Source organism: Stylophora pistillata, chromosome 12 (genome assembly GCF_964205215.1).
Source record: "Stylophora pistillata chromosome 12, jaStyPist1.2, whole genome shotgun sequence".
NCBI lineage: Eukaryota > Metazoa > Cnidaria > Anthozoa > Scleractinia > Pocilloporidae > Stylophora > Stylophora pistillata.
In genome coordinates, this window is record NC_142530.1 from 9,243,796 (window position 1) to 9,271,621 (window position 27,826).

Sequence of the window (27,826 nt, forward strand, 5' to 3'; positions counted from 1 at the left end):
GCATTCTTAGGTTACTCTCGATAATTTTCCGCATTGCCCTGTATCTAAAGCGCCTGGACTCCAATAGACCAAGCGCAACCACACACTAGGTTAAAAAAGCAAATAAGTACCCCTTCCCATTTAAGCACCCTTCCATCAAAAACCAGCCCCTATCGTCGCTAAAACGCATTCAAACCTTCATACACATCGTCACCAGTTTCCATAGCAAACTTAATTAGAGGTTAAACACACGGCTGACATCAATTAAAAATTGTTTTCCAGTAAGTTTTCTAAATTAAGCGACAGTTACCGGGGTAGTCCGATGGGGGGAAAGGGTGGGGGGAATAGAACTTAGAATTACCGTCGGCGACAGCGACTGATGTTTTGGCAACGTGACTAGAAGTTATCATCGGAGTCAAAAAGTCGAACAACACCATAATTTCGTGCTGCACAGTAAATAGCAGACGGTTTCATCGCGAAAGTGATACTCAGAACTTTTGACTCGGTTAAAATTAAGACTGGAAACGAAAGAGAACAACAATTGTCATTCTAGGTGTATTCTAAGTGTTTGGAACGAACATAGATTGACTCGACATCTTGCAGAATTGTGATGCACGATTCTCGAAAATGGTGAGGGGGAGGGAGGGTCGCGCGCGCTTTGACAGAAAAACGCGCGCACTATGACGTTTCAAACGTGCGCTGCCATGACAATGAGAAAAAGATCACTGAGATTAATTTATGTGCCGCAGAGATCCAACTCGTGACCATTGAGGTCAATCAGATTGAACTTAGCAGGTGGCTTGATTTCAAATGTTTGTAATCTAGGGAGTGTAAGAGCCTCTTTGCAGTCAGCCTTGTACAGAAATAACGACTTTGGCAAAACACTAAAGAAAATTTTAGAAATATCACTGCGCTTTAAGTCTTGAGATTGGGTGAGTAGACAATTGTTTGTTTGTCTTCAAAGTGCGCCATTTTCCACCATTTGACGACAAGCCGTCCCTCCTTTTCGGCCAAGTCCGTCGCGCGAGACAAACAAAACTCAAAATTGATGTTAGCGCCGCGCTAACATCGATTTTGGTTTCAATGTTTTTTTTTTTACTCGCGCAGAGGGCGTCGCTGAAAGGGGAGAACCGCTCGTAATCTATCAACCATCGTCGTCGTATGGAGAAAGTATACCTTTTTCCCAGTTTTATTAAATCATAGAAACACCTTTTCTTGGTAAAACATTGTGTTTCATTACCCCCAATTATTCTTTTTCTAACGTACATCCATCAATCTTAGAAAATCGAGTTGGCTTAGTCGTTTTAACATACAGAATCCTCTAAATATCACGAGGTTGGCTTTAACTTGGATATGCTTCTGCTTGGAAGTATTCTAATAAGGTCTCCATCCACTCGAAGCTTTGCTTTTGGCATGGCACGAAGGTTTATCCTTTTAAAAACAATGTAACTTGACGATAACATTTTTGTTTTGATCGCTTATGTTTTATTAGACATGTGGTACGACTCATTCAGTGACAGCGAGCCCTTTGAGCTCTCTCAAGTAAACTTGACTACTTCATATCAGCCTCATTTCCAGTTCTGCGCTTGGTTCAATAATGATTCAACAGAACATGAGGACAACTCACTTACACTTGGGCCTTACTTGAGCAATTATCCAAACGAAGAGCAAACATCCTTTACAACTCAACAGCAACAACTGGATTTAAACACAAATTTAAGCTGCAGTCCCGAGGTAAGCACGTCAGTAGTTTTTGCACGAAAGCTGCTAAACTTTTTCACGACCATTGGCACGATGAGATCGGTTTCTTAAAGACCTTCGTCCTTCTCGATCTCGATCAGCTATGAGCAGTTACCCCATTGGAGAAGGGAGGAGGAAGGGTGGGGAAGGGTCACATGGTTTTCAAAGGGAACGGAGGGGAGTTTAGTCGTCGGCAACAGTGTATTAAGGGGGACTACTGAAAACTGACTGCTAATTAACTGCCAATGAGGAAGGGGTTGGGAAGAGAGAGAGACAGAGAGAGAGAGAGAGAGAAAGAGAGAGAGAGAGAGAGAGAGAGAGAGAGAGAGAGAGAGAGAGAGAGAGAGAGAGAGAGAGAGAGAGAGGGGGGGGGAATCTTGGGAATAAAACAGAGCCTTATGGAAGTTTCCGGGTAAATTTTTGTCGTGACACAACCAAAATCCTCCAACTCTTAGGCGATAAAAAGATGACAGGTCCGTTATTGCGAAATAGTTCTAGAATAAAAGTTTTGTAAAAGCCTACATTGAAATCGGCTGAAATCACATACTAGTGACGCTAGACGAGGACATTGAAGAGCAAAAGCGTCGGAATAGTTTACTTCTGCAGCATAGAGAAGACGTGCGTATTGAAGACGCTGAGCCACTCGGGAAATTTCTGCAACTTTTGAAAACGCGCGTAATGTCATCCTTAATTTTACTCTGCCCCATCACTAATTAACTATATTGATAGGTCTCTGAAAACCATTCTCGGGAAACGGTTTTCCTTTTCCCAAGATATTCTAAAAACCTCGACGAAAATTGCCACTGCATTTTTCTGAAATTGGTCAACTAGTATTTAAACGCCTTATTTTTCTTTCCAAACAGAAAAAGAGTGAGATTGTTACCAAAATTCAGAATTTTCGTTCCGAAAATGTGATACTAGACGAGGACATCGAAGAACAAAAACGTCGAAACAGTTTACTTCTGCAGCGTATTAAGGAAGCGCAGGAACAGTTGAACACGGTCCAGCAAACCACCGCCAACCTTTACAACGAATGCCAGTCCGTGGATGAAAAATGCGAAAGATTCTCCAAGCAGCTCGACGAGGAGACAAGGGAATTGACCGAGGCCGTGGAAAAAAAGAGAAGAAACATTTCAGAGATAAAAGTTGATGCTGAGTTGGTGGCGACTCTTCGAGAGGAGAAAGACAGATCTTTTTCGGAAATCGCGCGTCTCCGTGATGACCTCATGGATGCTGAAATTGACGTTGATAATCTGACGATGAAATTCCAGTATGCACTTGGAAAAATGGTGATATTTCCCTTCTGGAGGCTGGAAGAAGAAATTGATAAAGTTCTTCAAAGCTGTGGCGTAAGTTCTGCTGTTGAAGAGAGCAGTAGCAAGCAAGTTGTCGGTGTTGGTAATGGACTCTACCATCATGAAAAGGTAACGAGTCCGTTCAGAATATAATTAAGATAATTTGTTTTCATCAACTGAGTTGATAATATAAATCGGCCACCGTTAAGGGTTTCAAAGCTGACGTTTCGAACGTCCGCCCTTTGTCAGAGCGAATGACAAAGGGCTGACGCTCGAAACGTCAGCTTTGGGAACACTTCACGGTGGCCAATTTAAATCATCAACTAAGCTGACACAACCAAATTATCTTGTTGTACCTCAAACGACGCTGCACTACAGTTTCCCTGGAAATTTACACCCTTTGTTCAGAATTTAGATCCTTTGAATTAATGTCATCCTATTCTGAAAAGATCTCAATGAAATGGCTTGCGAGACTCCGTAGGTCTGTAATTTTTTTCCCAACCTACAATTTGCGTCTTATGACCAACCCAGCTACTTAATATAAATGTTTTCCGTATAAAATCATGCTTATATTAGTCGTTTTTTAAAGAGTTTTTGCGTGAAATGTTTCTCAAAAGATTATTGCGTGTGCATGTGATCAAAGGTATGGTTGATCCAGCCGACGCCCTTTAAATTAATAAGACTTGTTGTAAGTTTATTAGTACAGTATTTCCTCGAATAACCGCACACAGAAGCGCCCTCAAAAAGCGCTCTCTCCCGAGTAAACTTCATGTCTAACAAGAGCCCCTCTAGAATAGACACCCACCCTTCCTTTCTCACTTTCTAAAATAGTAAGGATACAAGGAAAACATGTTTCTCTTGCTACTTTATTCATAACTTTTTAAGCTTCAAATACAGTGGAATCATTACAGGAGAATGGTTTCTTTTCCGCTAAAGTCACTTCCAGCTTCCATCGCCATGTGCTTGCACAAGAATAAATGAACTGTCCAGATTCTCTTGGCTTGCAGAATTCCTTCATGTGCGTTTATCTGTTCTGTTCATTTTTGTCTTATTGCTGCGCTAACTTAACAAGCGCCCCCCTCCCTTTTTTAATCAAAATTTCAAAGAAGCGCCTCGCCGCTAATTCGAGAAAATACGGTATCCGACACAATGACGGCTTCAGTTGGAACATTTTACAAAAAATTGATCTAGTCATCTCTATATTTCATCAATAGTCTGCCTCAGGTTCCAATGAAAACTCAGAGAGAAGCTCTGTAGAGAACTCAGATGGAAACTCAGAAGAGGAAACTGCAGAAATCTTGGCGGAAAGTTCAAGTGATTTGCATCGGTGCTCCAAAGAGAGCTTAAAAGATGACTCTGGAGAAAGCTTATGCACCGATGACAGCTCAGATACATCACAAATAACCGTCATAAAAGTAAACATGATGAGGGAGGGTGATCGCTCTGTCGGCAGAAGTTCATCAGTGGACAAAACTATCTCAACCCAGTCCACTTTTCCTTCTGCCCATGAAGGTTGCGTGAAAACTTGCTGCGAATTTGCCGATAATTTTTCACTTTCTCACGAAGATGCACCAAAGAAACCGCCCAAGAAGGTACGATTTTCCATATAATAATACAGCGTCTCTTAAGCTATCAGCAGTTCTCGGCGTTTTCAAAGACGTTGGCATCCTAGAGCTAAATATCCAATGGATAGTTTATGTGATAGCCACGAACAACTCACATCTACCTTGCTCGGGTTGAGTATGGTTATATTTACTGCTTTGATAAGTCTTATGATAATGCGTGCCAAACAATATCCGTGCATCTTTACCTCCTAAAATAAGAGAAGCAACTAACGTAATTGACTCCTGGAGGCTGCTGTCTTTTTATGTTCGGTACATTCGTCGTTTTACTTATTTGATTTTAGACTATAATTAACAAATGGTAAACACTACAGCGTACACCATTGAGTCATGGATGCACGTGGGAGGTTGCTAAGCACGAAAGAAGCGTAAGAGTCACACGAGGCGATAACCGAGAGCGACTCTAGCTTCTTGAGTGCTTAGCAACCTCCCAAGTGAATGAATGAACTTTAACAATTACTCCTGTACAGGCTTTTCAGCAACTATTTACAATGGTAGACAATTTACAATCACAAATGAACAACTTAAAAGAGGGTAATAAAAATGAGAAATATATATTCATATATATCCATACCTCAATAGTGTACACTGTGGCGTTTACTATTTGTTTTATAACATTGATGCATTGCCGCAAGTTTTTTAATTTTACAAATGTTACGTGACCAAAAACACAAGCGCACGCGGAAAACTAGTCTTTGCATTTGCTTAAGTCAGCAGCGTACACCCATGGGCAAATGGTGGAGGCTGAATTGACCAATGAGAGTGCGCACTTTACTCTGGTTATGTTATAAATTGATGTTAGTGCGCCGTGCGGGACTCTGGGATTAGGCAGCTCACTACCAGAGTTCTGCGCGGCGCGCTAACTTCACTGAGAATAAAGAAAATAATCACCAATTTAAGAAGCTCCTAATTGTCCAAAAAATTCTCCATCTCAGTTCCATGGGAAAAGTAAAGAAGACAGTGTGAAGAATATACAAACTTAGAGTGCAACTTCAATTTCTGCAACATATTCTCTTACTTCTCTTTTACAGAGCCGCAAATCCAGTCGCTTGGCTTTTAAGTCACGGTTCTTGCGTTGTGTCCCGAAACGAAGTGAGGACAAATGAACTTCAATACAGTTTTGTCAAAGATGATCTAATTATACTTTAATCTTTCACGTTAAATATTTCAGTGTTCAAAGCAAGTGTGGAGGTGTTTCAGAAAGGAGTTTGTATACTTACCTTACACTTTTAAAAAATAAATTTTATTATGTTTACTTCAAACTCGCGAACTTTTAATTTCTACCAATTTACAAATCTACACAAGCATCACAGCTAAACAAATAAATATGATTCACTCTAGACAGGCGCGTTTTCTTTTTACCTAAGGAAACAATTTAAAATATACAACCTATCTACAATCAATGCGAATTTGGTTTTCCGGTTCTTTAAAACAATTTTGGCAACACTTCAATTTCTATAACACAGACTCTGACATAAAACTTTGACATAAAAAGTGTCGTTTTCTCGAAAGTCCCAGCAACTAAAAGTGTCGGTTGTCAGTGTTGTTTGAATTTCAAAACTATTAATAAATCAATTGTTAACGTGACCACGGCAGAAAAAGAAAAAGTTTCTCGGGATCGGTATCTACCGGAACGTTTGAGAAACGGACCCCTGGCCACGATTGAGCAACAGCGAAAGTCACTTTCAAATAAAGCAGTTTTCAATTGAGTGTGAGAACTAATCCAGTTTGCTTTGGTTTTGCTTTACTTCGGTCTGTGATTGGTCAACCAATCTGACTCATAACAAAAACCAATCGCTGCCTGGTCACTTACGTTTTCCCGCAGTTAGCTGGTATTTACTTTGGTCCTTATTAGTTCCTTGTGATAGCTACCTATGTTCTGATTGGCTGTTTCTATTTTTTTTTTTTTACGGCACTAAATCAAAAGGTGCTCCAAACTGATAAAACACAGAGATTTTCTTGATGAAGAAACACAACTAAAGAGGTAAGAATAAACCAAACAAGAAAGACGATGGCTAATGATGGACAAACCGTGAGGTAAATTCTGTATTTTTTTCTACGAAAGAAAAAGATATTCTCTTTCAAGTCATAATCAAGTAAAAAAGTTGAAGTCGGTGCAGACGTGGCCACCAATTGGCTGCGGTCTCTCCTGCACTAGCGCGAGTGATTGTCATTAATTGGTAGGAAGTGCTGCAAAGTTAAAAAAAACAGAGATTAAAACTATGACAGTAAATCAACTCAGAGTCTACAGGGCCTTAAACTAACCCTTTACCAAGTCACTCTAAATTTCACAATGGAAACTGAACTTGAAAAATTCTTATATGGAGGGGTTTACCAAACGTAACCCAATGGATTAAAGACATTGGCCGTTTTCACACTAGAGGACGGAAAAATCGTCTAAACGGACAAATCGTCTGGCATTTGTTCGTCGAATTTGAATTCGAGAAGGCCATATGCCGAAAAGTTGTCCGTCTTATGAGCGCAAAGAGGAAAGGCACTAGGGTCATGTTGTAAAGCAAAATGGCTGCTGCCATGTTGAAACTTCCCATAAAACCTCGCTCTGTTGCTAGTCCCATTTCCTCGCGGCGAGAAAATCGGACATTTCACCGTCTGATGTAAATTCGATCTATACGTGGTTATAGGTATCCTTTTTCAGAGCATTTTATTTTATTGTATGCTTTTCTAGACCTTAAGATCAATGATTATATCTTGTTAAGTTTTATTTTATTTATTTTATTTATTATTTTGACAGGACCCCAAGGACAACAGTGTTACACACTGATGGGTTTTCAATCCTGTATAAAAATTCGTTATTATTATTATTATTATTAAGTCGTACTGTTGTCGACTTGTTCGTCTCGACGGATAAATCGTCTTCAAAAAATCGTCTTTCCAGACGGCCAAATATCAGACGATTTGTTCGTCGAAAAATTTGTTCGTCCCGTTTTCACATCAGACGATTTGTTCGTCTAAGACGATTTGTCCGTCCTCTAGTGTGAAAACGGCCATTGTTACTCAATGCCTACACTTTTAAAACATGACGTAACTGTGATTGGCTCTCACGGGGACCAAACTTGAACGCATTGAAAATATTGAACTGATCATCTTGCTACTTACCCTGGAATCTCCCTCCAGGAAAACTTTGGCCATGGGGTTCAACGGCCGTTCACTCCACGTTGATGTTACTAAGCGATCATTACCGGCTGTCATGTAAACAGAAACTTCCAAATCTAACAGTGCTTCTTGAGCCAGCGTTTTCGGTATTCTTCGGGAACCAGAAACCGTCGGTCGAAAAGCAGTCGGGACAACCTCGGACAAATTCGGTTTCCAACGAAAACGTGTACTTGCACCGGCATTGAGTGTTGATGAATCTTCTATGGTGGGTCTACCTAGATTCCTGGTATTAAAGGCCAGTGCTGATCTAAGAGAAAGGCTCCTGTTGTCAGAGGGGGTGTACGTAGATCTCTGTGTTTTTGAAGTTGGTGATACCACTTGTACAGGGCGATTGTATGGTTCTTTAGAAAGATTTCGTTGGCTTGTCATTGCTCTTTTGTCGGTAGGACTCGTGCGTGACGCCACTGTTCGGCAAGTTTGTTGTGAAGCAGTTTGAACAGGACTCGCCACATCCCCGAGCGTAGTTTGTAAAACTGCACGGTTTGTGGCTTTCACTGGAGTAGGCGTCACACACTGAGTTTGATTTACCGCAGAATATTGTAAATTCACAGGGTTTCGAAGAAAGCCGTCACATTTGTGATTGTCATCGACGCGGGGAGCATTATTTGCTGGCACATCTTGGTGACAATACAGAGGAGTCGAATTAAATTGAATGGCAGAGGTTGCCCTTACACCTTGTTGGGACCAGTTGTACAAAGCGCTATGGGAATTCGTTGACGACTGCCCCACAGGAGTGGGGGTGGCTAACCTCACTACCGGAGAGAACCTCGAGTAATGAGAACTCGATGAGGTTTGAGGTGTTGACTTACATGACGACCTAAAAAGTTCACTTGCAATCCCGGCTGACCGACTTATTGTTACTGACCGTGGGCTTGTTTGACTATTGGCAGGGGTTCTCGGATTTTTTGTATTAGATTCATTTATCCAATTATCAAAGATTGGCGATCGCATGAGATTGCTATTCTCCCTAATATTTCCTGGAGGGCCTGGAGTATCTTTTGGTGATTCCTCAGTAACTTTAAGCAATCCTAAATCTTCAAGCACTTGACGCTCCAGCCGAGTGATGCCATCCTCTTCCTGCAAAACAATTCCGAAAACAAGATAAAACAAGAGAAAAGAAGAACAGAGTAAGTACTTCTCTCTGGAGGGATGGATGATACCTTACAGATGTGCGTCTAAATATTCAGGTAATTTGAAATTGTTGGATGAGTTACATGCTTCATTCATCTTCAAATCAGCGTGGACTGAATGAAGGTTACCATTTCCCAATCATCACTGTGCTCTACGTTTCTACAACTCTTGTATCATAACCTTTTTATCTATTGTTCGATTGCATGGGGTGGCTGTTCTAGTTATTTATTGTCTCGTCTTCTTCGCTTTCAAAAACGTGCAGCTAGACTGCTCCTTGATGGTGACTTCTCTTATCCATCTGTAAGCTTATTTTCAAAACTCAAATGGCTTCCTATTTCGGACCTTATAAAACTAAGAAAACTTGTACTCTTATTCACTATTCTTAATAATCCTCATGCTCCTCTTTGTCTTAAACGTGAATTCGATTTCTTGTCTTCCGTTCGTTCAGGTGGTTTGCGCACCAGAGCTTGCACTTTTAATCTTCAAGTTCCTTTCCCGCGGTCTAATTCTGGAAAGCGCACATTTGCTTACTCTACTGCCACCCTTTTTAATTGCCTTGACACTGATCTTAAGAAAATAGTTTGTGAATCTCCTTCTTCTGCTATTTTTTCATCTAGATTAAACTTCTTATTTTGTTCCTTAAGTTTGCTAGTAATGTTTCTCATCTTGAAGAATTAATTTGTTATGACCGTCGTTTTTCTCTGTATTGACGGTAATTGTATTAGGTAATTGTTTATTTCATATTATTGAAAACTGGATCATTGGATAATGCAATTCAAGACTTTTTATTGGCTTAGCCATTATGGTATATGAGCCAATATACCATAATCTAATATCTGTACATTGTAACATTAGGTTTCTTCTCACAAAATAAAGTCGATAAGATTTGTCTAATATCTTGGGGGCGTTTGTTACAAGAAAACAATTATTCCACTCGCGCTTGTTGGATATGAGATGATTATAGCCAACGAGGCGCGTAGCGCCGAGTTGGCTATAATTTTTGTTAATTATATCTATGTTAAGGCATGCAATTATCTAGTTTCAGTTTCTCTCGTAGTAAGTCGTATTGCTGATTAGTCATTATTTCATAGGTGTAATTCGTACAGATGTGAAGGCCGTAAGTTAGATAACTCATTGAGTTAATTACGTCACCTTCGTTATGTAAAAACTTCTCTATTGTACGCCCATATTTGCTGCTAAAAGTCTATTCCGTTTCTAAAATGTGCCATTTTTGTCACTTCCAATATCTTTCGTCCTTGGTAAGCGAGGTTTACATTGGGTGAAAATTATCGCCCATTCTAGAAAAACACAGAGATTGTGCGATTTAAACTGACTTATGAAAACTGGACGTCGATAAACTGGGCCTACATCAAAGAGAACGCGGATAGCATTTCTAGAAACTCGACCTTTCTTGGGTATTAACTAAACTGCACGCTTAGAAACTCTTTACGGTGGCCAATTTACAATGCCAACTCAGTTTGCTACACCAAATTATAGAAATATACATTAGATTAGCTTACGCTCGATTTGTTTGGGCTGACCGCGGAAAACTGGGCCGGGACATATTGTTTTGTAAACTTCATCAGAAAATACGAAACCGCGACAAACAAAAAGGCTTTAAAGTGCAGTCTACCGTGGCTAATAAAGTTTCAAGGAACTTTCTTGTGAGGCATGGTGTTCCACAGGGTAGTATCCTTGGCCCTTTACTTTTTGTCATTTGTATCAATGATTTGCCTCTACATGTTAATGGTGCTGACCTGGATCTCTATGCTGATGACACCACACTGACATTATCGGCAGATATCTCAGCGGTTGATTCTCTACAAGATTCACTAGCTGCTTCTTTGAAGGAAATTGAATGCTGGACGCACACCAATAAACTTCCTCTCAATGAAAAAAAGACTAAAACACTACTGGTCACAGGCAAACGCCTTGGGAAGAAACTTCCAGATGGTTATAATTTATCTCTTAAAACTATGAATGGTGTATCATTGGAACAAGTACCCTCAGCTAAACTTCTTGGTATAGACATTGACCACGATTTATCAATGAACACTTATGTTGACAGACTGTGCAAAAAAATTTCACAAAGAATTGGAATTTTGAATAAGATCAAACTTTGTTTACCATTTAACCAAAGACTTTTATTTTATAATAGTTTGATTAAGCCATTATTTGATTATGCCAATGTTGCATGGCAGTCACTTTGCTCTAATGAATCTCTTTTAAGAATACTTAGGCTACAAAAGAGAGCTGCTAGGGTTTTATTAGATGCTGAACCACGTAGTTCATCAGTTATGCTATTCAATCGTTTAAAGTGGATACCATTTTATAACTCTACTAAGATAGCTAAATGTTCAATACTATTTAAAAGGATTAATTATTGTGTACCTAATTATCTTAATGATAGCTTAAGATTATTAAGTTCAGTACATTCACGCAACACTAGATTTTGTAAATACAACTTTTTATTACCTAAGTTTAAAAGGGCTAGAGAAGGAGGGAAAACTTTTCTAGTTTCTGCCATAAAATTATGGAATCAGTTAAAGCCTGAATTAAAAAAGTCTAATACACTTAAGGCCTTTAAAGACAACGTATTTAAATATTATTATGATGACAAATCATGCTTAGCTCATTTTAATCGGTAAATTTTATCGATAGTAGTTTTATATATTCTTACTTTTTTATATTATCTTGTATTATATATTTTATCAATTAAATATTATTTGTAATTAGCTAAATTTCTATTTATATTTGTAATCTTTTTTTTTTTTTTTTTCAATATATTAATGATTCTATTGTACTTGCATTTATATATTTATTGTAATTAAGAGGACCACAAGTTTATTAGTGTTTGTGCACTATCACGTGCTATCCTCAATAAATAAAGTCTTATATATATTTAAAAAGGAAAGAAAAGCCAACGAAACGAGTCAAACAACTCACGGATACTCCGCGTACTTTTCTTAGGATTTTTTTATCCTGAATTTTTTCACGCCTACACGAACTCAATTTAGCCTCTCAGACTCGCGTCTTAGCAAAGGAAACGTGGTATATTAGATCGAAAAATTCATGAGGACGTTGCGAGCATTCATATAAAGTCGACCATGTGTGGGGTACTAATTTAAGTTCGCGTTGAAAAAGGATTTAGAGCATGCAAAAGGAAATGGAGGAAGACAGGAGTATCGCACCTTTAAGAAAGTAAAAATTCAAGCGTTTCACTTCCTTGTTTCACGATAAAAATAGAGAAAGACATGATTAATCAAGTTCGTGTTATGAAGCTTATAAATAGAAAGAGGATTAAAAGCTCTTAGCTGCCATCAGAAATCAGCAGTCTTGCTACAAGTATGGTTACTATGCCATGATGGCAAAGAAAATAGGAAACAAGTAAATTTCTGTGGCAGCAAAACATATCTCTTTGACTTGCAAATAACTTCCAGGATGATAGTCCAATGTCAGATAAAAAAAAAGATCAATCTTCCAATCCATCAAGCACGTACCAGAAATTTGTTGTAATGCTTCTTGTTGTTGCAAGAAAGAACGTTCAATGATAAATCCTCCCGCAATGATTTTTGCAATTTTTAACTTACAACTCGATTGTTTAATGTAACTAGATCGATAAAACAAAGTGTTTTTATTTGACTGAAACTAACCCGACCAGACACAGAAAATATGATGAACATTTGAGTACTCCCACATCGTTTCTGACTGGTAGGGACAAGATCACGCTTCAGCTAAAATCAAATAAACAAGTTCAGCTACGCCCAATGACTGGAAATAAATTTGCGTCCGTTGCCAAAAGGAAATATTTCTTGAGTTTTGCTTCTGTTGCCGTACTAAACCTACTGGGCCGGTTATTTGAACCAGTCTTAACCCAAACCGCAGTTTTACGCAAGCAATGGGCCTCAGGTTCCCTCTTTAAGAGGATCGATTTAATTAAAGAAATGTCCTTCTACTGTTAGTTTTCGGCCCTCTTGACGCTGCTCACTGAAACAAATGCTCAGATAAAAGGTTCAGCTAAATTGAATACGATTTAAAACGCAGCTTTTTTAAAACATCCGCTAAACTTTGTTTAAACAATCAGACCACCATGTTTTAGACTTAAAAGGCTACTTTCTCTGTCAAAAGGCTACTTTCTTTGCCTCGTTTTCATTTTTTAGTACTACACAATTAAGCACCTACGGCAGAATACTAGAATACTGGAATTAAAAAGCGTTTTGCGGAAATTGCAGTGCCTCGCACAAGTTATAGTCACTAGCCAGTAGTGTAGTAAAGGTCAACTTCTCACTGGAATTAAAAAGCGTTTTGCGGAAATTGCAGTGCCTCGCACGAGTTATAGTCAGTCTCACTGGAATTAAAAAGCGTTTTGGGGAAATTGCGGGGCCTCGCACAAGTAATAGTCACTAACCTGTTGCGTAGTTAACTTCAATCGCCCATCTTGGACGTCAGCCATCTGCTTGGGTTCTTGTGGATCCTCCATTGAATAACAGCTCGTATCTACGTCTGGCTTGAAACTTGTAATTTCTACCGTGGAGCATCGGAGCCTAGAACCGAGGTCCTGAGTGGAGCCAGACCTCTGGGTCGTCGAAAAATTTTGCCACATAGGGGTAGAAGGAGGATTGTTTGTGGGACTCGTCATCATTGCTTCAGGGTGTCTCGTAGCGTTCTGTGGTGTAAACATCTCGGACCAAATGGGTGGGTGGTCTGGGCTAAACGACTCGGAATGAATGGCAACGTGCTTAACTGGTGTCGCTACAGTCTCGGATTGTTGTTGTCGAGAAGGCAATTGTGCTAACGAGGCATTTCGAACACCGGTTATCCGCTGCGGTGTACAAATATCCCCTTGAAGATCTGGCTGGTTCACTGGAGTCCGTAGTGGCTCGTGAAAAGCTTGCGAACGAACAGCCCGTACTGCGGAATCCTGGGTACTTATGCCTCGTTGCGGTGTGAAAATTTCTGCCCAACTTGGTTGATTTCTGGTAGAGACGAACTTAGCACTAGATACTTGTTCACGTGCGGGTGTAAACAGAAGATTTCCATTCACGGTTTGAGGGTTTGGTTCGTCGCTTGATGAAGCAACCTTCATTGCTCCTGAACTGACAATTGGTTTGTTTTCTGTCAGAAACAGACGAGTAGATAAGATAAGGGCGAATAAGCTCTGATACATTGTATTCAAAGCAAATATAAAACGTAGATCGGGAACCGAATAAACAACTTTGCAATTTCCAATCCCACTTTCCAATATTATAAGTGATAGGGAAAATCGTAAATTATTCTCTCTTGAAAGAATTCTATGATCTGTAACACAGATTCTGAAAATTCAAAAGCATTCAATGCAATCACCAACAGCCTACAAATTAAAATACGGTTATAAAAGAATTAATTATCTTTAAAAGTCAAATTCAAGATATTCTCACTAATTATGATGGGAAAGAAAACTGACTAGATAGATTCATCTAACTTTTCGTTTGTTCCAAATTGTGTATTAGAAGGCGCGGTAAAAAGCTGGAAGTTTGAAATCTTTTTGTCGCGCGTGTTCGCGTGTGGATGAAAACGACGTCAACAGACATTTCCTTACTGGGGGTCAGTCTATATTTAACGCCGGGGGGGAGGGGGGGGGGAAGGGATCGCATGGTTTTCATGGGGAGCGGAGGGGGAATCAGTCCTCGCCAGCACAGTATAAAGAGGGAACTATAGAAAACTGACTGTCAATTAACTGCTTTTTGGATAAGAAAGCGTAAATTGGTCAATCTTTTTATAGAATTCGTACAATTTAAAACTTACCGAGTTCTTGATGTCCTTGTCTGCCAACAATTGTTGCTAATGGATCGTACATGGTAAGTTTCTGTGAACTTAAAGCGGAGCCAGCAGTCATGTTTCTTGTGCCAAATACAGAAGTTCGACCCATTCCACGAGCTTTAGGGTTTGGTCGAGTGAGTCTGGGGCCCGTATAATATATGGACGTCCTTTGAGGTTCAGGCTAACGAAGGATCAAAAATTTGATATAGACAAGTATCAGATGGCAGACTAATCAGTGGAAATTCTGATTTACATCGTCTTAGACGAGTAACAATCCAGAAGGCCGGACCGACACTCAAGATCTTAAAATAATTGAGAAGAATATGCCACCTTTCTAAAACATCAAGAAATGGTTAGATATTCTAGTCTTCTCGGATAGGGAGGAATAAATGGAGGTCCCGTCTCCTACAGGGTTAGGGGTAGGAGACGTTAATTTCCCACGCCCGAGATTACTGTGTGATGGATGTCCTCCCCTGGGGTGGGATGGGTGGGATTTATTGGGTGGACTACTCGCATGGTTCGCATATGTTCCGTTCTAGTCCTACCCTACTGCGTTAATGCAGTGAAAATGGTTAGGAAAAAGGAAAAAAAAAAAAAAAAAAAGAGCAGGAGGCTTCTCACGTGGGATTCCCTACTCCCCTTATCAATAATTCTCAACTTATGTAATGAGTGAAGAGCGATTCGTCTTAAGATCTTCACGCATTGGGGCTAACTATATTTACGTGGTTTTAAAAATGTTTGCAACCATGCATTTGTCCCCATTCCACGCCACTGTTTGCCTGCGTGGCCACCACAAAATGGAAGGGGGGGTGGGGGGAGGGGAGAGGAAGGGCAAGGACAGGGAGTTTGAGCGGGCGCGAAGCGTGATTGTTACGATTTGAAGGACTCTCCCAGATCCTATCGATCACCGTTTACGCCGCATAAGCCTTCCAAAAATTCCTGTTCCTTTGTGTACTGGCCAGACACAAGTTTCAGACCCCGCTGGAGGTTAAAGGCTGGTTTTCACTTGCAACGGAGTCGTAGTCGGAGTCGTAATCAGAAGCGTGGAGCGATACGATCTGGTGAAAATCAAACCGACGGAGTCGGAAGCAGAACACCGATTCTGCCTATGACTCCGTCGCTTACGATTTAGTGAAAACAGCATTGTCAGAGTCGGAAGCGGAAGAATAAACCAATTACAATCCTCGATTCCATCTTTCCAAAATGCACAGATAGCCGTAACAAAATTAAACGTGTGAGCTTGACGGTAAAATTACGAAATTAAAAGTTAAAATACTCGAACTGAACCTACCGAAAGTACGATTCACGATCACCAAGTCGTAGTTCGCTGACGAGGTTAGCACTCTCTTCCTAGGCTGCTCGACGTCCATAGATATCACGAACCCAAAATTGCTTTCTTTTTTGAACGATATTATTCCTGCATTGTCTCTGCCTGCGCAAAATAATGATTAATAAGAGCGAAAGTTGCTCTTCGTCCGCCATGTTGTCTTTGGCGCCAAAATTTGTACTTTCGCGGGCCTGGAATCGAGCATTGTGATTGATTTATTCTTCCGCTTCCGATTCCGACAATGCAGTTTTCACTAGATCGTAAGCAACGTAGTCATAAGCAGAATCGGCAGAAAATGGGAACGTTCTGATTCTTCCGACTCCGATTCCGTCGAGCTTATGACTCCGCTTACGACTCCGTGTTTCGATTTTCACTGGGTCATAAGCGTTCTTACGACTCCGACTACGACTCCGACTCCGTCGCTAATGAAAACCAGCCATAACTAAGCATTGTTTTGTGATAGTTAACATGCTTCTACTCTCAATCGCGAGTGGGAATGCAAATTCAACAGCTAAGGTCGAACATGAGGGTCACTGATTTTTCAGTATATTTACTGCATTGTGTAACCCTCGTTAATTAAAGTTGATTATTATTAATTATTATTATTATTATTAAAACATCACCGAGCGTTAAGGCTATAGACCTTTTTTTGCTGACAATGTAACCGTCGAGTTCGATATCAAAATAGAAAAAGAGCACAATTTGGCGCCTCCGTCCAAACAGATACGCAAATATGATGATAAAACATCTTCAAGTTGATGAAGATGCGAGAAAATGTACAAAGTTCGATGGCCGGGGACCCGTTTCTCGAAGGTCCCGGTAACTTAACGGCCCGTAAAGCTGTTCTGTTTTCATTCTAGAAGGGGATTTAAAAGTTTTGAAAACAGTAGAACTATCAGCTAGATAAACCGTGAAAATGGACTGGTAAGGATGCCAGAACCTTCATCTCCATTCTTTTAATTTTGATCTGAAAATGTGGCTCCAGGCCCGCTAAGTTGGCAGGACTGGGCCTCTGGTAACCTTAGCATGACTTAGGTCTATAAAAGGTTTCGTATTGATATCCGAACTGCCTTCAGCTAACCAAAACTAAAACTTGGAATACTGTTAAGGTGGCCACGTTCTCCAAAGTCCTCGAGTTATTAAACATTGCTGTTTTGTTAAGAGAGCAAAGGGAATCCATTAAATTACACCCTAATGCTCCCTGTCAGTGTTCTGCTGAGTATACGCTTTGTAGTGTTCTGATAAAAGCGAGTGTTGAACGATCTACTGACGTAAAAAATAGAACGTACCTCCCTAAAGGACTGTCGTGTCCTGCGGTATGAGGTGACCCGCCCGCCTGCTAAGGTCACCCGGCTGGTGGGCTGGGCGCTAGATTGGTTAAAAGTTATCCCCGTGTTGCTAAGAATACTTTGTAGGGCCTGGCTATCAGGTTGAAATTCGAATTCTTCGTTTTCTGAAAGGTAGAGAAAAATAACATATACATCGAAAAAAAAATAATCTTACGATTTAGAAATGGCTGAGAAACTACGAACTTGGCAGCCAAATGTCATTCGGATATAGATTAATCAGATCTTGGGAGCCTCGATATTGTTCGAAATACCACTTAGCTTGTCTCGTTTTCAAAACAAGTCTAAGTTCGTTCAGTGCAAAATATGAAGAAAATCTTTTTGTTTGAGCCCATTGTTGTGCACTTGCAAATGGAATTTTCACAAATAATGGCAACCCGAGTGAAGGCCAATCATTTACGTTGGCGTCCAGAAGAAAGACGCTGAAATGATCAAATTACTCCTTGCACCAAATTCTATTCAAAAGTAACCTGCTAAAATTCTTTACCTTCGTCTGCCCAGGCTACCTGTTTCTTAACGCAAGAGGAGGCCTGGGACTTAGTAAGTGCATTGTCAACTTGACGCTGTTTCAGGGAAGACGCACCGGTCAGTGCAGCACGTGGTGTACACAACGCAGAACTTGACGCTTCCAAAGCATGTTGGGTTGGCGGTCCCGTGTAGTAAATTGAAGTTCTCGTAGCAGTCCCTTCTGCGACGTGAGTTGTTAGGCCCGATTTGCTGTCAGGGAATGATGAAAATTTTACCACATTGTTACCAATATGTTAATTTAAATGTTATTCCACCGAGGGAATCTATACAGGTACCAAAAATAAGCCTTTTTGTTATCCAACTGTGCTTTGTAGAGTACAAATATCACGCGATATTTGTACTGAAAAAACAATTTGGCGTGTTGGACGATAAATCTCTTATTAGACGTTTTGTTGTGTAATATAGGTGAGTATTTTTACTCGTCGTTTGTATTTTGACTCGTTCCACGGGCGAGTCAAAATAAGGCACAACTCGTAAAAATACTTAGCGATACTACACAACAAAACGTCTAATTAGATATATCTACTCTATGGCAAGGTAGTCCTGAGATAAATCTGAGCGTTTGGATTGGTTCTTACTCGGTAGTTTGCACTACGGACCATGAATACGGAAACAGTCATTAGCCGTGTATTTCTATTCGCGAAGTGCGACGCTTAAGGGATAACATTGTGTCGTGGAGTCCTAAGCTGGGATATAACCAATAAACTTCAAAGTTGTGGCTCGTTGTATAGCCAACTGCAGAGGAGAGAGCACGAAAAATCTTTGAAGGAACCAGCATTACCATCACAATAGATGGGTGAAACTATCTTTAGTTAGTGGATGCAGCTAATATGCCGAGGAATTGGTAAGCTCCCGGTGCAAGCAACTGAAAGTCCAGTCGACGATAGCAAAGACAGAACCCCATGTAGCTTATGCAGCATTTGTGCGCGGGTTCAAACATAAACTTACGTATTAAATCAGAGCAATGCCCAACATCAAGCAACACTTGATGCGACTGGATGCAACTGAAGCAGTGCAACTCCTCTGATAACGCTGTTTGGATGTCAATGTGTACGGTTTTTGGCAAAAAGGGGCAATATCAGGGTCTTTATCCCTTTCGCAAAGAGCCACCTAAACCAAAAGGCTTAACACGGCTTTCTCGAGCAATGACAACGAGAGAAAAACACACCACAACCAGCGAATCAATGAAGTCGAGCATAGCTCCTTCAGACCTCTCGTATTCTCACCGTATGGCGGAAAAAGCTGAGAAGCCAAACGATCCCTCACTGAACCAGCCCTGAAGCTATCCGAGAAGAAGCAGATGGACTATAGCACTGTAATTCATTGGCTGAGAGCAAAATTATTCTATAACTTGTTAAGATCAGCGGTGTAAGAGGCTTCGGAACAACCAAACATGAGTTGAACACTGATTTCAGCGGGGCAGGAATCGAAAATGTGATTGGAAAAATAAAGTCGACAAGTGTTACTTTTAAAGCGTTGTTGTTATAACTCATTTCCATATTGAACAAAGTTTTCAGTCGGTTACGGTGATCTCAGTCGTAACAATCGAGATCTCGATAAACAGACTGGGTTGCCTTCTCGATATCTTGAAGAAAGTTTTCGAAAAGAAAATTGTAAGGAATTGTAAAAGTTCCACGGAACGCTTTATACGTGCAATTCAAATGCAACTTCCCAGATCTTAAAGATCAGGAGACCCGACCTGAAGCTTGTTCGCCTGAAGTTGCGATTCGCAGATGATGTTTAGCGCGATATCGCGCTCTTCCCGACTCCCATGTAGGATTGGCGCATTTCATTTACATGTCAATTAAAAATTAATCATACCAACCGATCAAAGCGAAGGCAAGAAGCGTACTGTCTGAAGCGCGAGAAAACAAAAATAGGCAAGTCGTGATTGGTGTTCAGTTTTGCATCTGATTGGTTGAGTGAGTAACGTAAAATTTTCTGGACCAATTACAGGGTAGAGTAAAGGAAACTCAACTCAATCCCGAAACAGTTAAGATATTGTGTTGAAAATTGTTGGTTACAACATAAAAGGAGAACAAAGTAAATGAAAATTGTTGCAGCTTTCTTTGTTTTTGGTTTAATGAAATACTACGTGCATTCCCCTTCATGTACGTTATATATTTGTAACTTAGTATAATTTCAGAGCTGAACAAAGAGTTTCCAGCAATCTGATTGGTCGAGCGTTCCTTATATGACGCTATATAAACCGCTCCGCGCGGTTTATATAAAATGTTAAACTAAAATGTTAATAAATGTTACTAAAATGTTATGATTTTAGAAATTTCTCTGTTGTTCAGCTCTGAAATTACACTAAAACAATTATTCGCATCAGGTTCGGTGAATATTGTCGAATAATCCCCTCGACTTCGTCTCGGGGACTATTCGACGATATTCACCTCGCCTTCGGCGAATAATTGTTAAATATAACTGTAATTTGTAAGTACTGCATAAAGCTGTCCTTTAAGAAAAAATTGAAGGGCGCCCAGTGCTCAGAAACTGAAATCCAGGGTGCCCAGCATGTGCTTTTTATGAAAAAGCTAAGATTCCTAAGTCGCCTAAGAGAAAAAAATAAGGCGCCTGGGGCCACCAGGCGCTGCTAGACCACACCCCTGATAATAATTGTAAAAAAAAAAAAGTTTGTTACCTTGAGGGTATCCCCGCAATTGTCGCTCGACCAGTAATTGGGTGATCCTTATCCTAACGGAATAACCATTGAACAATTAACACGGAGAATGTTCTTGTCTACGGTTCCAAAATAGTACCTTACTCAGGGTCACACAGTTTTAGCACATTTCTGACTTAAACAATTCCCAGAAGTGATTAACATGTAACTTTTCCTTTTAATATCCAGTCAATAACCAGCAAACGGATGATGAGAACACTCAAACTTTTCTGGAAGAAGTTTGTTATCTTGATCTAACTCCATATTCTTGTAACTAATTCATAAGGAAATGTGTGGCAGCGAGAGGGAAGAATTAACAATCAGACCTTGTGAAGAGTCCTTTTTACAGTTGTGGGCTTGGTGGCCAAGCCTTTGAACAGGAGTGAGGCTAAGAGTAACCTTGTTATGATACAGATGTTTCTTTGTTATCATGCTAACTAGATACTGGTCTCTATCACAACAATGTCACCCTTAGCCTCACTTCAAATCAAAGGCTTGGCAACTAAGTACACAACTGTAAAATGGTCTATTAAAGGTTAGCAAAAAGATAAGACTATGACCACTCCCTCTTTCACTATTTAGTCCATTGCCCAAGACAGTGCTCTCCCTATTTGAATAGTGAACGGTTAAAGAAATTTTTAAACCCATAAAGCAGGTAGTCCTTTACAGAGCTTGACACTAATGGCAGCCAACTAGCCACAGACTAGTAGAAATTCAGTTTTGGCTGGCAGGTTTTCAATTTCCACTAGCCAGTTTGGCTTATAAACAAACTGAAATTGTTGTATTTATTAATAGCGCTATCTACTGCGAGGATCGCACATCATACGTATCTAATACCGCAGTTCAAAAATATATGAACTTCATAATTATATTCATTGCATCTCATTTATCACTTTCACAGGTTTATTACGAATCAACTTAACGGCCTGCTCCCAGTTGGCTTGTTAGCTCAATTGGTAGAGCGCTGCACTAGTATCGCAGAGGTCAGTGGTTCGAGTCCCGTACAGGCCTGATTTTTTTCAGGTCTGATTTTCGCTATTGCATAAATAGCGCTATCTACTGCGAGGATTGCACATCATACGTATCTAATACCGCAGTTCAAAAATATATGAACTTCATATATTCATTGCATCTCAAAAAAGAAAAATTGGTGATCACTTCAAGAAGTATATAGTGGTAATCTATACTGACTTTTGCAGGGTCTGGCTCTTTTGACTCTCACAATGAACTATGCTGAAAAAGAGGGGCTAGAGGTTGTCATGGAAAATAAGCCAATCCATGAGGCTAATTTTAAAGGATGACAACAGGGTTTAGTTTTTCTTAATCATTACCTGCAGATGTATTTGCCTTAGAAGTTTGTACCAAGCACCATCAACTTGATCTAAAATTCATTGCTCAACGATTATAACATATCTTCATAGAATGACCCTGGACTTATGTTACCTTAATTCCTGTATTGCTTAAAATTTCTTTCAAAGCTGTGCTGTCAATCTTAAAGTCCTCATCCTCATCCTTGGCATCAGGGTCCTGTTCATCTCCACTGTTATAGATGAATGGTTTTTCAGACCTGTGACCTTGTTGGCTGCCTATGGCAAGGTCAAAGGGTTCAAACTGAAAATTAAATCATTATAATGATCATTAAGTTTTCTCTCTAAACAAATGTCAAAATCCTGCAGTACTAACCAACAATAATTATTCCTGCTTTCATCAGTTAAAGGACTTTATCCCTCCAGACAGGAATATTTACAGGTCCATCACATTGCAACATATTTCCAGTGTAAGTGACTCGGAGCACTTACAGGGCTTGACACTAATACTAGCCACAGACTAGTAGAAATTCAGTTTTGGCCAGTGGTTTTCTATTTCCACTAGCCAGTCTGGCTAGTAAACAAACTGAGATTGTTGTCATATCTAAATTGTCACTAGCCCCTTAACTTGTAAGTTAAAAGGTTAGTGTACAGTCCAGTGCTTATTCAAAATTTCAGCCCAAAGAAGGGGTGTTTATTGGAAGTAGGGTGCTTATTATTCTTCTGTACTGGTTACCCTGTAGTTGAAGCTTAAAAAGTTAAAAAGTGGCAATGGAAACAGGTTTTCCTTGTATCCCTACTATTCAAGAAAGAGAAAGAGGAAGTGTGGGGGGAGGGACTTATTCACGAAAGGGGTGCTTGTTTGACATTATAGCCTAAGGGGTATGCCCTCATTATTTGAGGAAATATTTCATTTGTACCCTTCTCATTCCCAAGGTATTTTTATAGGTAATCACATGATTTCGAGTGCAATTTGGAATAAATAAGCACGAGTAAATTTTTTCAAAGACCAACAAAATTGCATGAGCCCATAGGGCGAGTGCAATTTGTGGTCTTTGAAAAAATTTACAAGTGCTTATTTATTCCAAATTGCTCGAAGAAATCATGTGATTATGTATTAATAATATACATGAAAAAATACGAGGTAGCTTCTTATAACTTCGCAGAAGAAAAGCGCGCGCATCCCGTGCAAAAATAATTTATTCAAACCCTGCAAGTGACATTGACCTTGACATTGACCAATCATTCTGACCAATCAGAATGTTCGGTTTGTTTCTTTCTTTGCACTGAATTAACCGTCTTGTGCACTGAATTAACTGAAAACTGCATTCATCTTAACCAATCAGTACTGAGAAATTTTTTCATGTATATTATTATGGTGGAAACACTGAATGATATACATCGTGTAAGTACAAGGGCACAATTTCAGAAGGAATAATATACAAATCGTTTCCAGTTTCTTACTCCGGCTCAAATCATTTGATTTCAACATTGAGATGACCCTTACTTCAACCTTAACACTAACAGATATTCTGCTGCTCAATCAGTTTACTAACCCTTGTGTTTTTCCTCTTTGCAACTGCTTTACCCTGAAAAAATGAAAATAGATAAAAAAAAAAAAAACATTTAAGTAATGCATTTGTATGTACTGGTATTGCTGAAATAACAACTTCTGGCCAGAGACATTTAATCACCTTTAATCCAAGAGAATAAAACCGAAAAATATGGATATCAGCATAGCAGATCAAGCACTGTGAAATGCAACCTTGTTCTGCAGGTCCTCTCTCTTCTCCCCTCTAGGAAGTACTTTAGATACAATGAAATATATGAAGTTCATATATTTTTTTTTTCGGGTCTGATTTTCGCTATTGCTTAAATAGCGCTATCTACTGCGAGGATCGTACATCAGACGTAGGAAGTACTTTCTTGTGAAAGATAGAGGACCCTGGGTTCATGGTTGTTTGACAGACCAAAAGGAAAAGACAGACTGAGAAATTTCAGGAGAGGCAATTTCTATGACATTAAAATTTTCACGGACACACATATTCATATGTGACAGAAAAATTTACAAGGGCTACCACTGGGTAAGAGAAGTTGTGGTGGTGTGAGGTCAAGTGGGTAGATCTACCTGCTGAAGAGCAGCAAGAAGTGTCCTGGTCATCTCTCCATTCCTTATGCCTCAGTACTTGCAGACCAATAAAACTGATTTGATGCAGATGTATGTCTTCACCAACTTACAAAAGTCAATCAAACCAACGAACTACAGATAGTAATGCACTGCAAGTGTTGGTTCCTGTGTTTGGACACCTCCATGTAGCAATATTGCAAAAACTATTCAAATTAATATCATCACTGACCTTGGAAAACTGGTTTTCCCATTTTTGATGAAGTTTCCTGAAGTCTGGAGCTTTTTTGACTTTTGTGGATTTTTTGATGGGCTTGACTGGATCTACATTCTACAAGTTGGAAAAGATGTCCAATAACTATGATTTTTCTTAACTCATTGTGTCCTTAATAATAATAATAATAATAATAATAATGATGATGATAACAACAATAATGATAATGACAAGTAATAATAATAGTAATATTGATGATAATGATAATAGCACAGTTACTTAAAAAATTTCATAATTAACAACCAATCCCTATCCAGGAAAATCAAACAGCAAAATTCCATGACCTTCCATGTTTTGATTTGCACAAACCCTGTTAAACATCAGGGCTCAAAATTAACAATCCCAAACTTGCAAAATGCAAGAGATTTTGATAATCTGCGAGTGAGAAAAATATCCATTAGTAAACATCTGCCGAAAAACATTTGGAGGAAGCTTTTTGAACACAAGAATGAATGTATGGGTGACAAATGAGGCAACAAAAAAAGAAGACCTGAACTTTTTGTTAGTCATTAGAAAGCAGTATTACACTGAGGCTCTGTGCCACACCTGTGTTGTTGTTCCTCATGGTTTTGGAGCTATCATTATCATTACCCACAGAATATCAAAAATAAATTCTGTCTTTAAGAGTGTCAGTGCCAGTGGTGATGAATTTGCAAGTCGTCTCACCAGTTTTACTGGTGGAAAAAATCTTACTAGCAAAACTTTGCAAGTGGTCTAAGAAGTTAACTTCAAGCCCTAAACATACGCATGATATTCCTGGTTCATCTTATATGATAAGCAGAATCCTGCATAAATTTTGATTAGCTCTTATATATGATTTAATTAACTATTATTCTTTGAAATCGAGGTGAATAGTGCCTAAATATTTACCAAGCCGCGAGGTAAATATTCCCGAAAGCCACTATTCACCATGATTGAAAAGAATAGTTGTTTTAGTATATACACACGAAGTGATCTCGACAAAATTAAAAGGAAGCCATTTAAAGCCAATTTCTGCTTCTGAAACTTTAGCGAAATGTGAGTTTACACCCGCTATTTTGTTTTTCACATTATCCACTCGCTCGGAGGTGTACATTGTTGATTAGCCCGAGATAGCGAACCAATCAGATTGCTTGAAACACCAAGATCACTGAGTGTGTATATACTAATTAATAATTATTCCATGAGCGCGCATTGGATATGAGATGTTAAATAGCCAACAAGGTGCGTAGCACCGAGTTGGCTATGATCATCTCATATCCAACAAGTGCGAGTGGAATAATTGTTTTAATTAAAAAATGCCCCCAAGATATTAGACAAATCTTCTCTACTTTATTTTGTAAGAAGAAACCGGATGTTACAAAGTACAGGTATTAGATTATGGTATATTGGCTTGTATACCATAATGGCTAAGCCAATAAAAAGTCTTGAGTTGCATTATCCAATGATCCAGTTTTTAATAATAGAGGATAGACAATAGATGACCTCATCATTAACAACATGCAGTCTCCTTTTTAATCACTCATAACAAATAGATTCTTTGTTGCCATCAGGGTCTGTACAAAATTAGATCACAAAAGACATCAAAATATTGCAAGAAAAACAGTGAAACCCTTGGCTGTCCTTTGTGTGCCACTTTTTTGTTCTTACCACATTTTGACCCCATCAAAGATCTGTTACTGAGCAAAGACAAGGAAACTTGGAATCTATTTGTTAAATGGAACATAATCAACTTACTGGATCTGCATTTTCTTTTCCCCTCAGTCCTCTCTTCACAGGTACTGGAATAGAACTAAAAAAGCAATACTACACATGAAAGGTTTCTATCAAAATGACTTTCAGTTGTACATAATAGTGCTTTAAACATCTTTTTACTTTTCCTCTCTGATTCAGTCTGACTTTCCGTACAGTACATGACTAAACAATCCCACATAATCTATAACTCGAGATCTGATGTAAATGAAATTTACCTTTTTCCTGAAGTTCGTTTTGATGTAGTCTTCGTGCCCTTTTTTGCTAAGAGAAAAAGGTATAGTACTTATTATTATTATTATATTATTACAAATATATATAGGTATGTGTAGTGTTTTTCTTTTTTGGGTGGCCTTTTGTAAGGGAACCCTTTCCTGTCTCTTGGCCTTCCCCTCAGCTTTGTATATATGTTAAGTTTGTTGAGAAAATGATTAAAGTAAAGTAAAAGTAAAGTAAAGTTACATTTGTAGCAACAAATGATCATAATTTTTACTACCAAAGAGCCCCTGTTCTGTGAAAACTGCTGCAACAGTTTTTTTTTTTTTTCAAAGAAGTGAGTCAAAGAAAAATATCGAAAACACATACCTTCCCCAGTATTAGCAGATCTGGGCTTAATTGCCTTCTTATTTCCTTTAGAGGAAGCTCTGCTAGAAAAAAAATATAATTCCACTAAATACGATAGTATCTTTGTAGTCTGTGACTTCATCACGCATGTTGTGAAACAGCCGTTTGCTTCGTGCTTTCGTAGACTTGAATTCTACACACTGATTATTACGACGAGACACGTATAACCTAGTCTAGTTATAAATATGTTCATCGAAATTTGTTCAACGAAATTTATCATCGCTCAATAAATAAACAAAACATGAAACGCCACATGCCACAAGTGAGCATGAAACATGTCGATCGTCTGCAATCTCCGGACCTCTGACTTGTTTCTCATAAAATTGACTTAACCATTTACGAATAGAACCAGGCTAGTAGCGGTTTCCTTAAAAGCAGTCTCACAAGACTTTGAAAACATCGAGTAGTACAAATAATTTTCTAGGATCAAAACTTGACAAAGTTTACTTTCGCACTGCACTTACGCATCTTTCGCAGTCTTTTTTAACGATTGCGATTTTAGTGTCGCTTCACCAGCCGTCGGCATGACCTTCCAAAATTTACATGATCCAGTTCAAGGTCGAGAAACAACAGATCCTAGTAGATTTTTGGTAAAAACTCAAAAGACCATCGTGTCTAGCTCATGTATGGGAAGCGAAGGAACGCTAACCTTTTGATTAAATTTCCCGATCGTTTATTCTAAGCCAATCAGATCGCTTAGAAAATTTAAAATTACCCTATCCCGGATGGAGGAGCGTCTGGTACAAAGAACGCCTGACAGAAACACGTTCCCCCCCAGATCCTTTTGAATACGTAAGTTAGTTTGGTATAAAATTTTAACGATCTTTGTTTCTAGCTCGATCAAGAAACACCTTACCCTAAAATGTAATTGAAATCAATATGATAACCTTAGCCAAAAATGCACGGGCTTTTGTCGGTTGCTGTCGAAAACTTTAACTGGGCCAAACGGACGAAAGACTGAGTACCGAATCCTAGTAAATTTAGAATAGCCTCTGAACTTACAGTTCTGTGTAAATATTGAATTTTCGGATATTTCGTCAGGTATGGCGTTGGAAATAGAGGACTGCTTAAAAATCAAGGATCTCCATAAAAAAGAAAAAAGAGAAAGAAAGAAAAAAAAAGAAGAAAGATAAAAAGAAAGTAAGACTGTGTATGATGG

General features: G+C 39.2%; 2 protein-coding genes across 3 annotated transcripts; one reads left to right on the forward strand and one right to left on the reverse strand.

Annotated features, from left to right (window-relative positions):
* The first annotated feature begins 342 nt into the window (after window positions 1-342).
* On the forward strand, window positions 343-6,176 carry LOC111328545 (uncharacterized). Its single transcript, XM_022933007.2, has 5 exons — window positions 343-911; window positions 1,472-1,713; window positions 2,583-3,143; window positions 4,229-4,606; window positions 5,668-6,176. The coding sequence occupies exons 2-5, from the start codon at window positions 1,474-1,476 to the stop codon at window positions 5,740-5,742; spliced, it is 1,254 nt and encodes a 417-aa protein (XP_022788742.2). The 5' UTR covers window positions 343-911; window positions 1,472-1,473; the 3' UTR covers window positions 5,743-6,176.
* On the reverse strand, window positions 5,860-27,323 carry LOC111328544 (uncharacterized). Of its 2 annotated transcripts, none has more exons than XM_022933006.2 (14): window positions 27,132-27,323; window positions 26,629-26,687; window positions 26,262-26,307; window positions 26,029-26,083; window positions 24,271-24,369; window positions 23,470-23,502; window positions 22,050-22,217; window positions 20,589-20,641; window positions 17,901-18,130; window positions 17,357-17,520; window positions 14,726-14,921; window positions 13,350-14,056; window positions 7,754-8,887; window positions 5,860-6,826 (listed from the first exon to the last, which is right to left on the reverse strand). In XM_022933006.2, exons 1-14 carry the CDS (start codon window positions 27,191-27,193, stop codon window positions 6,791-6,793), a joined length of 3,042 nt encoding a protein of 1,013 aa, XP_022788741.2. In that variant the 5' UTR covers window positions 27,194-27,323; the 3' UTR covers window positions 5,860-6,790. The 2 variants fall into 2 exon arrangements, with proteins under 2 accessions (XP_022788741.2, XP_022788740.2); XM_022933005.2 differs by having other exon boundaries at window positions 26,629-26,690.
* Window positions 27,324-27,826: the final 503 nt, after the last annotated feature.